This window comes from Mastigoproctus giganteus, chromosome 12, assembly GCF_048544385.1.
Source record: "Mastigoproctus giganteus isolate SK-2022 chromosome 12, ASM4854438v1, whole genome shotgun sequence".
Taxonomy (NCBI): Eukaryota; Metazoa; Arthropoda; class Arachnida; order Uropygi; family Thelyphonidae; genus Mastigoproctus; species Mastigoproctus giganteus.
In genome coordinates this window covers 85,799,948-85,814,100 of record NC_143586.1, presented here as the reverse complement: position 1 = coordinate 85,814,100, position 14,153 = coordinate 85,799,948, and the positions used below count along the sequence as shown (strand labels likewise).

The 14,153-nt window shown below is 33.4% G+C and overlaps 1 protein-coding gene across 1 annotated transcript in view; it reads left to right on the top strand.

The window, feature by feature from the left end:
- Positions 1-13,066, top strand: part of LOC150077243 (reactive oxygen species modulator 1) — a 59,718-nt gene extending 46,652 nt beyond the window's left edge. Inside the window, exon 3 of the mRNA XM_090386273.1 lies at positions 12,870-13,066. Coding sequence (XP_090242399.1) covers positions 12,870-12,978 — 109 coding nt within the window. The 3' untranslated portion in view covers positions 12,979-13,066. The remainder of the gene's footprint in view (positions 1-12,869) is intronic.
- The last annotated feature ends 1,087 nt before the right edge of the window (positions 13,067-14,153 follow it).

Sequence of the window (14,153 nt, the reverse complement as noted above, 5' to 3'; positions counted from 1 at the left end):
TAATTTTATTTATAGACTTCGAAGGTACTTTTGACACACTATCGTTGGAGAGTGTCTCGTTATCTTAGAGAAGCAAATTGCCTGCAGTTATTATACCTTCATAAAGGACTACTTTGGTAATCACTTTGTTTTGATATAAACTAAACACCAATCTGTATTCAGACATATTACTCCAGGTAACCTCCAGGGGGTCTATTCTTGGGCCTCTTGTATGGAACTTAATCCTAAATGATTGGATTCTCCTCAGTGATGACCTGACAAAAATACACACATACTATAGCTTGCATTGGTGACTTATCCATTCTTGTCCAAGGCAATTCCAGAGTGAATTTAGAAACTTCTGCAAACATTCCCTCTAGACTATCTGACTGGAGCACTCAAAATAAGCTCACAGTTTCAGTGACAAAAAAAAAATGGTGATCTTTTAAGGGAAGATTAAATTATACCAGGCTTCCAGTGATATTTTATCATTGAAAGCCTGCCATAATTGCATCCTTTAGTTTCCACACACAAACACCTAGGTGTTCTCGTAGATGATTGTCTAGGAGATGGCCTGCCCTTCACACTTAAAGCATCTCTCTAAAAAGATTAAAAAACTTTACAGCAATGCTCTTCAAAATTTCTATGACTGAATGGGGACTGAAAATAATACTCTCTGTATTTTTGTATTGTACTGTTGTTATTCTAGTTCTATCATATGCCTCCTTATCATGTACGTAGCAAGGCCAAGAGAAAAGATCTTTGTATAGTTTCCAGCCTTCTTACTGTAAAATCCAAACTGGAAACTATACAAAGATCTTTTCTTCTTGGCCTTGCTACATATGTGGAACAGAGTCTCCACATTGGTGCTACAAATTATTGCAGACACTTTACTTACTGACTTTCATGTTATTTGTAAAGTTCTCTGCTGTTATATTAGGAAAGGGATACATATCACCTTCATAAATATTATTGTCAGTCCAACTGCTGACCCAAAGAAAGAAATGCTGGAATTTTCTCACCATCTGTGAGTAATCCAGGTGGTCCTTGTCTACCAAAGGTATTATTGCTAAGTCATTTATATCTGACATTTCATTTACCTGTTCCAACATTGTATAGAAATGGTTCTTCCCAATTCTCTGCACATCATACTTAATAACAGGACATGGATCATTGAATGTGAAGCTCTTACAGTTTAATCTCACATCTGCAGATCCTTGTTTATGTGGTGGCATAGAGGACTGGAATCATGCAATTTATTCTTGCCTAACCTGCCAAGACTTTTGGAAACAAATATCAACTATGCCTCATCATTTTGTTCATAGAAATGCATATGGTTTAAGTGCAAATAAGGAAACTATTCAAATCTTACAAGAATTTGCCAGAGAAATCTTTAACAGATGGCACCAGCTAACTGGCTTCCTTACTATCAGGATATCTGTCATATAGCCCAAATGCAATCTCTTAGGATATAATTACCTGCCTTTTGAACAGAACTTATTGATTAACGTTCATGTTTTTACCCTACTTAATACAGAACCTAACATCGTCAACACTTCATGTAATTCTGGCATCAAATTGATTGAGTCTTCTGTTTTTCCATGTGTCTCCCAATTTTGTCCTAGCCAAGTTTACATGAAATTTTATTATGCAACAATGGCTACTACCTTATCATTGCCCCCTGATTATCTCCAATGATGAGACTTCTGATTGCAATCTCCTGACTGGGCATGTAGCCCAGTTAGAGGGGATTGCAATCAGTATCATTGGTTTGGGCTCCCAGTGGTACAGATTCTGTACCACTGGGCTCCCAGTGGTACAGAATCTGCTGGAATTAATTTTTCCTCCAGTATATGCAGGATTCTTAACTTTTCACTTTCTATTGACAGTACACATATTGTTGCGGAGATGGGAGAAATCCCAGGTGCCGTCTGACACGAACATACCTAGTACACATATTGTTGTGGCCCACTTGCTTGTGGTATGAATGGATACTAGGGAGCAGCCTTCCTGGTGAACACTGCCCCCTGGTAGCTAAGTGGCCAGAAACAACAACACAGGACATGGCCAACATAATCTTGTACTCCATACTTATTTCTGGCCATTTTACAGAGTTCTGTATTCATTACAGTGTGCCAGGTGCCACCATACATAAGACACAACACATGTCCACATGTTTGATATTTACTAATACAAACACAGTATATTTTAATTTATGATTCAGTTTATTTTCAACAAAGTTACCAATACCAACAACATTGATAGTGATGGCTTTGTCTTCACAACCAAAGTTTGCCCACTGCACATGCCTTTCTTCAACCAATGTGCAATATTTTGGCAATTCATGCACATGCCTATATGCATGGTGTTTGAGTTCTCCAGCCCAACTGATGTTATCAACCTAGTACATATTAACAGCATGAATTTAGAAGAAACTATACAAATAAATGAGTTGAAAATGTCAAATTTGGGTGAAATAATTGCTAGTGCTAATAATATTGTGCAAGATGAATCAACTCAAGAATTTGAAGAAGAAATTATAAATCATAATGTGCAAGACACATCAATTTCTATTAGTGATTCTGGCAAATGGCCAGAAATATTAAATGACAAAATTAAAATTGTGCTCATTGCAAATAAAACAGAATGTTGTTTTCCCAAAAGATGATCATGGCAGATTTTTTTTCACAAGATTATTATGAAAGAAAATTGCCAAATGGAGAATTAACCTCCCAAAATTGGTTACTTTATTCAATATCACAAAATGTAGTATTCTGTTGTAATTGAAAATTGTTTTCTTTTAACTATAATATTCCACTCGTAAAAGGTGTATTTCGAGATTGGCAACATTTGTCCATTCATTATTCACAAAAAGAGTTTGGCCCATGCTGAGTGGGCATCTAAAAAATTAATTGATTTGAATACAAATTTAGAGTTGAGAAACATGATAGATGTCAGTTTAATGCAGAATTTAATGCATTAAACTGACAGACGAAAATTTAATGCAGCAAAAAAAGAAAAAAAAAAGTAAGCTATGATGACAAGCAGTATTAAAAAGAATTGTTTATTTTGTGCAATATTTAATAAAACAAAATTTGGCTTTAAGAGGCACGAATTCAAAATTATTTGTTAACAAGAATGGAAACTTTTACAGTCAATCTAAATGATAGCTAAATTTGATTCCACAATGGCAGATCACATTTAAAAAATTCAAATTAATAAAAAATGCATGCCAAATCTTTTGGGGAAGAACAAAATTTAAAATAAGATTTTAAGTATATTAGCAAATAATGTCAAATCTAAAATTTTAGAAATGCTTTGAGAAGCTAAATATTATTTTTTAATTTTGGACTGCGCACCTGATGCTAGCTAACAAGAACAATTAATGGTTATTCTAATATTTGTAATTTTTAATGTGAAGAAACATCAAAAATAGAAATTAGAGAATGTTTTTTTTTGGGTTTCTGCCAAATTGATGGTGGCAGAATTACAGTTTTTTATCATTGAAACGTTATATTTACATAAAACGCTGTAAATCCACCAACAAGTGATGGATTTACAGCGTTTTATCATTGAATTTTTAAAACAAAATAATATTAATGCACATATTTTGGACACTGAGCCAAAAATTATGAGTAGTGCAGACAGGCTGCAAGAGTAGCTCATGGGGTCTTGTTAATGATATACAGGAATTTTGCTAACAGGGATAAGGAGGTAATTATCCCCTTATATAAGGCAATGGTCAGCCACACCTTGAGTACTGCATACAGGTCTGGAAGCCTCATTTTAGGAAGGATGTAGAGCTGCTGGAATGAGTACAGAGAAGGGCAGCAGGATTGGTGAGTGGAACAAAGGGTTGCTCTTACCAAGAAAGTCTTAACTTCTGCAGATTGCAGCGTCTGGAGGCTAGGCACCTGTGAGGTGATCTGATTAAGGTGTATAAGGCCTTGAATGATTTGAGCAAGCTAATGGGATTCTTCCTCTTGCTCAGATTATGCACCTGAGGGGGCATAAATTCAAACTGAGGAAGGTTGTAGAATAGATGTGTGGAAATTTGCCTTTAGCCAGCAGGTGGTTGATTGCTGGAACAAATTTCCATCCGTCATTGTGGAAATTTGACAGCTTAAATAAAAATCAAGGCAGAACTAGACAAACTTTTGGAGTGAATTGGATTGGTGAAATGGGAAGGTTTTTTTTTTTTTTTTTTGGCTGATGCTGTATAAGCCTGCTTTCCTGCATTATGTGCCTCTGCTAATGCTAAACAGCTAATATGAAGGGAAGACACAATGGCCTCCAAAAAAAAAAATTATTGAAATGAACCCTGGAATTGTTTTTTGTACTTTGTGTGTAGTGCATTCTTTAAATTTAGTAGTAAATGATGCAGCAAAAATATCTTTTGAGACAGTGGATTTCTTTGGAATTACTCAAGAACTCTACCGTTTAAGTACAAAACATTGGGCAATCCTAAAAAATAACATTTATAATTTGACACCAAATTCTTTATCCAGTACACATTGGGAAAGCAGAATTGATGCTATTAAACCTTTAAGATATGAATTACCGAGAATTGACAATGTCTTTGATAAAATTATATCTGATAATAACAGATTCGATATAAACACTAAACATCAAGCTAAAACTCTATCTGATAAAATTAGATCTTTTAAATTTATTTGTTCCATAATTATTTGGCATGAAATTCTTTCTAACATAAATGCTGCTAGTAAAATATTACAGACTAAGACCATTGACTTATCAATAAAACATTTAAAGAAATTATACAAAATTTTAGCTGCAGTAATCATTTCAGTGAACTTGTTGAAATAAGTTCAAGTTTTCCCACAGAAAATAAGAATAGCAAAAGAAAAAAGAAAAGAAAATTGTTTCAGTATTGTTTCATAATTGTTTCAGTATGAAGCTGAGACAGTTTTGGATCCAAAAGATGTTTTCAAAATTAATTTTTTCTTTGAAATATTAGATACTACAAATAATACAATTAAAGATTTCTTTGTATGACTGAAGGATCATAACAATAATTTTAATGTTTTACATAACTTCAATGTTTCTATGTAAAATGCAAACAGAACAAATTTTAAAACATTGCTCTGATTAGGAATTAAAATTATCAGATGCCAGTAGACTGCCCAAAATATATTTTTGCTGTAGATTTAGCAGAAGAAATTCAAATTATTCATAATTACATTTTGCTTGAAGAAAATCAAGGTCCAGAAGAAATTAACTTACTACAGTAGACCATCGTTATAATGCGGTTCGCTTTACGCTGATTCACTATAACACTGTTCTTATATTATAACCCGTATCTGACTATAACGCTGTCACAAATCATTATAATGCTCTTTTACAGATTGCATTTTTGGCATATTTAACGAAATTGTTTCAAGATCAACATTTTAAAAATGATCAAGTATATTGCTTGTAATATTTGCATTATATGCATTTATCTGAAGTCTAGTCATCACTCAGTACAGTATTAGACATCCTGTGTAATGGACAGTTTACTCGAACATTGTACCATAATTAATGCAACCAATGCAGTTACATTTTCGACGTTAATGCAACCAATGCAGTCACATTTGAATAATGGCGCATAAGAATGAAAAAGCAACGTCTGGACACAGTACAAAGACTACAAATGTAAGAAAAAGATTGAATTTGAAAAAATTAAATTAGATGTTTTGAAGTGAATCAATTCTGGTCAACGACAAGCGGATGTGTGCCATAATTTAGGATTGTCAAATTTAACTGTAAGAACAATTATAAAAAATAAAGAATTAATTTTAGCAGTGGGAAAGACAGCTGTTCCACTGCAAGCAATTAGGGCTAGGCTGGCTATTAGGATTGAAATGGAGAGACTTTAACTGATTTTATTAAAGATAATATATATCCAATGCAGAATTCAGTTAAATATTACAAAAAAGAGAGAGAGAGAGAGAGAGAGAGAGAGAGAGAGAGAGAGAGAGAGAGAGAGATTAGCCTACATGATGATCTGAAGAAAACTCATCTGAAAAAAAAAAAAAAAAAAAACATGTGGAACCATTTAAAACTAGTAAGAGCTGGTTGAATAGATTTAAAATCCAGGGAGAAGCCGCAAGTACAGATCAAGGTGCCGAAAGTTTCAAAAAAGAACTTGTTAAAATTATTTAAGAGAGGTATTATTTATTTTATTTATTTATTTATTAAATCTGTTTATTGCTCTGCTGAAGAGCCACCCCCTGGACAGCAGGAAGCAAAGGGGGTGATATTTACATACAGAGGTTAAGACAGGGTCATGTGTCTGGTGGTTACATGGGGCACGTGTATGCTTAACCCGAAAGGTACAGAACTTAGTGTTTATTATTTTATATAATTAAAAGAATTATAGGATATTATTTTCTCAAAAGTGCTATAAATTACAAAAGCATGAGAGAAATGTACAAAATATAGAGAAATGAGGCAGTCCTTCACCGGTTGTTGCACGTGGTGTCTCTTCAATCCTGACTGTAATAGTGCTCACAGCCAGGCGTCTTTGGAGTAGTAGATTCTAAGAAAGAGAGGACCAGTGATGGCTTCACTTTATTTTCCTTTTCACCTATCTTTAACCTATCTTTCACCTATCTTATGCATTGTGGTGGCATTTTCCTTCATGGCGTCTCATAAATGTATGTTTATACTTCTCAACAAGTTTTTAACAAAGGTGAAGTAGGACTTTTTTGGAAACAAATGCCTAAAAGAAGTTTCATATTGAAAGAAGAAAAAACATTCCAGGTTTCAAAGAGGCGAAGGATTGGTTGACTTTATTGTTGGATGGTAACGCTGCGGGGGATTTAAAATTAAAATTCCTTTTAGTTTGCCAGGAAGAGGGCCAGAGTACAACCCAAAGTCAACACATTTTTCATGATTAAATTTATCAATTGAATTAAATCAATTAAAATCAATTTAGATCAATTAAATTCATGATTTTAATTGAAATTTTAAGTTTAATTTTGATACGTAAGTAGTTACCACATAATTGTATACGTATAATGCAGAATATTTTATATGTACAAATATTTGAATATTAAATATTTTGATCGACATTTGTGCATCTTTTCACTACTGTTTATTATTGATTAGGAAATATCGTATGGCACTGACCGCAACTCACAAATACGTATGTTACCTTATGGGAATGAGGCGCTCACTAAGCGCGGATTCACTTAGCACTCTGTTTTTCCGGAACAAATTGTAAGCTTAAGCTTATTTAAAAAAAAAAAAAATCTTTTTTATAAATAAATTAATTAAAATTAAGATAATAATAAAGTATATGGGCAAAATTAACATGGGGAATATTCTGTATAATTAGCAAATTTCAGTGAACAACAATTATACACAAAATGAACAGTTGTAATGGGATAAGGAATAGTCATTAGGAAAATATCTAAGGGCGAGGCCATATTTCTCAGATGTACGGTGAATATTCGACTTACTGAGGGGAGGTCAGGTCGAAATTCAGGGAAATTTAGGTAAAGTTCAGATATATAAGGACTGGTTCGGTGGCAAGTAAGCGGAGTTTTTCGGAGTTAGCAAGTTGGGAAGCAGTGAGTAAGTTAGTAGCCGAGAGAAGTCATGGTTGGGAGTTGTAGTTAGGTTGTTGTTGTTATTTGGTTTTTAGGAGCATTAGCAACTAAGGCCATATTGCTCTGGGAATATGCGGTGGTTATTCCTTGACCTTTCCGCATCCTCCGTATTTGGTGGAGACGGGCTCGAACCCCGTGTACTTAGGTGCAGATATGTAACTAATAGTTCAAAGAGAGTAGATAAATTTATAGTAAGTGGGCCGTTTAGTATGAATAGGCCACATTAAAGTGAGTTTGGTCGAGGAGAATCTTGGATAATAACAAGGAATCTGATGTGGAAGCTATTAAAGAAAGTGCCGGAAGATCAAGGAGCTGGTCCAAAAACTCGGAGAAATGAAAGTAATTGTAAGTACTGTTTCGTATTATTATTCCTAGTCATGGAAATAATCCAAAAAAAAGGGAGAAAGGCATTCTGAAGTCCTAACTGTGATAAATTTGACTAGCCTAGGAGGTAGCTGGATAATCAAATTGGATGTCATAAAGAACTATATACCGTATTTCCCCATGTATAAGACGCACCTTAATTTTGGGGCCCGAAATTTGAAAAAAAATGTATTACATAAAGTTATTGAACTCAAGTTTTATTCATCATAAAATTCATAACTGTCAAAACTCCCATCCATTAGCTTGTCCTCATCTGTCTGATGACGAATCACTGTCTTCATATATTGCTTCGTCCTCAGTTCCATCTATGGCATTTGAAATGCCACACTACTTAAATGACTTGACAATGATCTCAACCTTGATATCCCAGGATCTTTTCACCCAGATACGAACTTCTCCTATAGTTGGTTTTCTTCTCTCTTCCTGCTGGTGTCAAATTGTCCCCAGAAGACTTCATCCATTGGTTCCATTCATTTCTCATGTCAGCTTTGAAGGGTTTGTTAATGCTGACATCAAGTGGTTGGAGCTGGGATGTCAAGGTATGATGGCAAGTTTTGTTTTTGCTCTGCAGCAATCTTCTTTGTATTTTTTGTTATATGTGCCCTGAACTGATCAAGCACCAATAGGGCAGGTTTGCATAAGAGCCCACCTGGTCTCCTGCTCCCAAACTTTCTCAAACCAGATCTTCATCCCATCCTGATCCATCCAACCCTTGTCATGAACGTGGACAATCACTCCTCGAGGAATGTCTTCTTTTGGCATTGTTTTGCGTTTGAAAATCAGCATAGGAGGCAGCTTGGTTCCGTCCGCACAACAAGCTAGAACAACTGTATAATGGCTCTTTTCATGTCCACTTGTCTTCACAGTTACAGTTTTCACCCCCTTCTTATCAACAGTTCTGTTACTTGGGACATCAAATTGAAGGGGGACTTCTTCCATATTTGCAATCTGTCCCATCTCAAACTGATGTCTTCCGACATTGAATGACAAAACGATGAAATTCAAGGACCTTCTGCTCATAGCTTTCAGGCATCTTTTGGGAAAGTCTGGTGCGTCTACGCATGCTTAGTCCATTCAGTTTCACGAACCTGAAGCACCAATTGTGTCCTCCTTTGAAATCAGTAACTTTTTCACCAGCAGTTCTTCTTGCCTCATGCTGAACCATCTTTGTGGACAGGAATTCCAATTGCCCTTTGCTCCTCAATCCATATCTTCAATTCCCTCTCTAAATCAGGCGATTTTGCTGACTTGCCTCTCATGGCCTTCTGCCGTGGCGTTTTCGGTAGGGTTTCTTCTTCCCGTAGCCAGTCTTGGATTGTTTTCTCAGTTGGAGGAGGACCGAACTTATGTTCAGCAGCACGATTTCCATTCACTTTTGCAAACTGGATCACTTTTAACTTGAATTCAGCACTGTACGAAAATCTTTTCTGAGCCATTTCTGGGCAGAATGTGGTAAAATGTAACCTAATATACTGGTAACCAGTGCGAAATAATGAGCGCAAAGACAAGTGCGAAAAAAGCGGGAAATGCAAGTAAAAAAAATCTACAACCACTGTATAAGACCCACCCAGTTTTTAGACCCCAAATTTTTTGAAAAAAGTTGCATCTTATACATGGGGAAATACGGTAATTCAATTTAGAATGAGATATAGAACGGACTTGTTGAAATTGTCTATCCCAGTGGGGGAACATCTGTAATATGGAAAAGTTTTCTTTTCCATATTACAGATGTAATATGGAAAAGAAAAGTTTTGTATGTATTTAAGTCAGTTTCTATAATTAAACATGCTAAATTTTTTCATGTGTATTGTCAATTGTTTCACTAAATTTTCTAGCTAAATAAATAAATTGCCTGGAATTTTGTTAACGCAGTCAGAGGCCCCAGGATAACTTGTAGTTGACAGATAAAATTAATGTAGGTCAAAAAATTGTGTATAAATAAGTAACTAATTATTTGTATATAATAGTACACGGAAGAAGGAGTGTATGCCTACAATTGACATGCCTATTAAGAAAGGAAGTCATACAGAATTATCAGTGTTAAGCGGGGGTCACCTGTATTTAAAAAATAATTTAAGTTTTTCCCAGACATTTTTTTTCAAAACTAACTAATAAAAAAAAAACATATTCAATCATCAGTGGGACAAGACAGACTTAAAAAATCATTTAGCTTTATTTTCAATGGAAAGTGAAATCAGTGAAATTTTGGACATGAAAAAACTTGCATCAGATTTTGCTATGACGAAAGCAAGGCACGTATAATTTGTTTCAAATTTTAATTGGTTATTTTATTCTGTGCAACATTTACATTTTTATTTATTACTTTATTTAAAATAATGTAATAAATATTCCAAAATATCTGTTTGTTTTATATTTATTTTTGTTTTGTTTGCATTAATAAAATATCAAACATTATTCAAAGAATATTTTTTTGTATCCACAATGGTTGATCCAAAACATTTTTATGAGTCACAATTAAAACATAAAACTCAATTGAATACTAATTGAAAATGAAATTAAGTTTTAAAAATTACATAATTTTTCTCTTTTTAGGCAAAAAATAAGTTCACACCATGGCAGCAATACACCCTGGAATGGCCCTGGTTACAACTTTGTTTAACTAATTCACTCATGGCAGAAGCTGTTGTACTATATGACTTTATGAATACATTTGTTAAACTGTGAACTTTGGTGGCCAGCTGACTTTCTATTATGAATTCCTAAGACCAAAGTGCATTTCTTTATGGCAATTGAAAGTCTGTTGGCTCCGAAGAGAATTCATAGATAGCAATTCTCATCTTTATTATGCGAAAACATCAATAAATAAAATCTTTCAGAAACAACTTGTGTAATATAGGAAATATTTATAGAACTATCAAGAGACAAAAGCAAGTAACCTTAAACAAACACACAATTCGAAATTTCATAACAACAGTGAATGTTGTTATGAATTTAACTGTGCTGCTGCTGTTCAAGCAAAATAGTTGAAAATATGGCAGCTGTGAACTGGACAGGTTCACACATTTAATTACCCTGTGAATGCCATAAAAATCACTTTTAAAAACTCTGTGTAATGTGGATGGGATTGTTATTTTGGAGTTACACCTGTAAATTAAATATTATTTAACTTAAATTTACTTAAATATTTGGAGAACCAATTCATCATCCATTAGCTATTTCTTAAACGGGTTTTTGAACCGAATTGAAATGAATTGATTTTACCAAAAAAAAAAAAAAAATTCCAGTACTTCTCAATATCATTGAAGGTAAAGAAATGATATTTTGCAGATCAGTTGTCATTTTTAATGTGAGAAATTACGAAAGAAGAAATAATTGATGTACAATATTCCTTGGTTGGAGAACTGACAGGGAAGTTTGAAATATAAAATTATTTCAAATTGTGCTTGGCACTTTAACAATTCCTTACAATAATGCTAACTGAGAAATTCAGCTTGGTGAGAGAAGGGGGCGGGGTGAAACCCTCAAGTTCAGAACTTCTCTTTTTAGTAAAGCTTTTGGAATGCACTTTGACAACAAAGTCTAAACAGCTATGTCATTGTTATAAACAAAACTTTGACTCAACATTTCTGAAGAGGGCAAAGTCTGCAATAGTATTTTTTATGAAGCAGTCATAATTTGTTGTTGTCTAACAGACAAGCCAAGTGGAAATCTACAGACAAAAATCTTGGGCTTGCTAATGTTTGAAAGTGTACTGTAGTAGTAAATAATTCTGTTGCTATATTTTAATATAAAATATGTATGTTGTCAGTGAAATTTAATTTCTTAGTGTAATATGGACTAGACCTGGCAGCTTGGTGGTTACTTTTAAGTTTTTTTTTTAACTCTGGTTGGACAGTACCAGTGTCTCATCTTTTCTTAATGGGTTGAATACTTATTGCACATAACTTTTTTATTTTTTAATTAAATATTTTAAAAAATGTTGTGTTTACACCTTTTTATTTTCAACAAAACACAAAAATATTAATTCTGCTAAAAAAAAAAACAAAAAAAAAAACAAATTAGATATAAAATATTAACACGGATCCTGTCTCTTTCATTTTCCAGTTAAAATGACCGTGAAGTGTACGAAATTTGAAGCATGCCTATGTGTCTATTTATATATATCTGCTTATTATGTACATAATTTTAAAAAAATTATTAAAAAACACACATATTGTTCTGTTAGTTCCATTTCAGATATATTTAAAATTATACATGTTGTTACACACACAGTAGTAGCCAACTTGAGTCAGTATTATTTCATGTTCTCATCTTTATTATGCAAAAACATCAATAAATAAAATCTTTCAGAAACAACTTGTGTAATATAGGAAATATTTATAGAACCATCAAGAGACAAAAGCAAGTAACCTTAAACACACAATTCGAAATTTCATAACAACAGTGAATGTTGTTATGAAATTTAACTGTGCTACTGCTGTTCAAGCAAAATAGTTGCAAATATGGCGGCAGTGAACTGGACAGGTTCACACATTTAATAACTGTGAATGCCATAAAAATCACTTTTAAACTCTGTATAATGTGGGGTGGGATTGTTATTTTGGAGTTACACCTGTTTGGTGCTACCACTGCTGTGTTAAAAACCTTATTTTTCTGAAAAATCTGCTTTCCTTCTTTTTTTTTTTTTTTTTGTGGAGAACTACTTTTTTTTTTTTTTCCTTCTGAGTAGAAATCTGTTTTCCTCCTGTTATTGGTAGCTGTGCACTGTAGAATGCTGCATCATATATATAACTATGTCCAGCCAATACAAAATGCAAGTAGTTTTCATATTTATTTTCCACTAAAGTAGTAGAATGAAATACCTTTTTGTTTTTTAGTTTGTCGTCATGGTACCAGTTATAGATAATTTTTTTTTTTTTTTTTTTTTAGGTATGGATTACGAGGAAGGGAACTGATTCAAAATGTTGGTAAGGTAATGCTTCAAGGTGGAGGAACATTTGGTACCTTTATGGCAATTGGTACAGCAATCAGGTGCTAACAGCAATATGTACATAGTGTTTCGTTTTGTAACTTAAGAGTGAGAAAAATGTAGCGATGGAGTATGTATAAAATTTTTTTTCAAAATAGGGCTGTAGTTGTTATATTTAGCGGTTCAGTTCATTCAAGTCCATGGAATTACATTCTGTTGATAATATGTTATATATACAGTGTTGAGTAAAATTATTATACAGGTATAAATCTAAGGAACCAATGATACTGTAAGTTATGAACAGTGAATTTGAAATGAAAAATCACCACTTGATTTTTCAAAAAATTTCTGAGCATACATATATTCTATTACCATAACACTGTGTGTAAAAACAAGTCATTTGCAAAGAAATTAATCTACACAGTGCATTACATTTCAGGTGCATTTAATTTTTATCTCTTAAATTAAATGATCTTTTCATTATCTGTGATCAACAGAAATGAAAAGTACATAGATCCTTATTAATTAATTAATATTTTAGTAATTAATTAATATCTCCTTATTAATTAATTACTAAGATAATAACTTTGTAGAACACTTAATAAAACTATAGATTTTTGTTCTCTAAACTTACCCAAGAGTAATATCTATTACTCTCCTCCTGTATTACATTTTTTTTTAAGTCTCTTTCCTCTCTGTGTATGTGTACTCTTCACAAGCGATATCATGTTCATAAGTCTTGCATAACAATAACACAGACATAAGCAGTACAGAATTGCAATTTGGGGAGTACAATGTGTATAGAAAGGGAGGAGGGGTTATGGTTGTAAATAAAAAAATAACCTCAGGGAAACAAAAAAAAATTATTTTTCCTTGGTTGCAAATAAATTTCAAAGGAAATATTTATTTGAGGCTATATGCTGTTAGTCAAGAAACACAAAATCTAAGGGAATGCATCCAATTGATGTTGTTGGACAATGCAATGTTGAGTCTGTTTGGTGTGACATAAGCACTGGGAAAGGAAAAATGAGAGTAGTTGTGTGTTATAGGCCTAATGAATCTGATGAGTATAATGAGCAATTGTGCAGAGAAATAGAGTGGTCCAGTAAATCAGTGTCTTATAATGGGGGATTTTAATTTCCAAGAGTTGGAATTTGTGAGTTGGTCACTCACACACTAGCATACTCTTGATCTGATTATCAGTAGTGATTCTTCATGCATTAAGAATCTGCAGATAAAGGAAC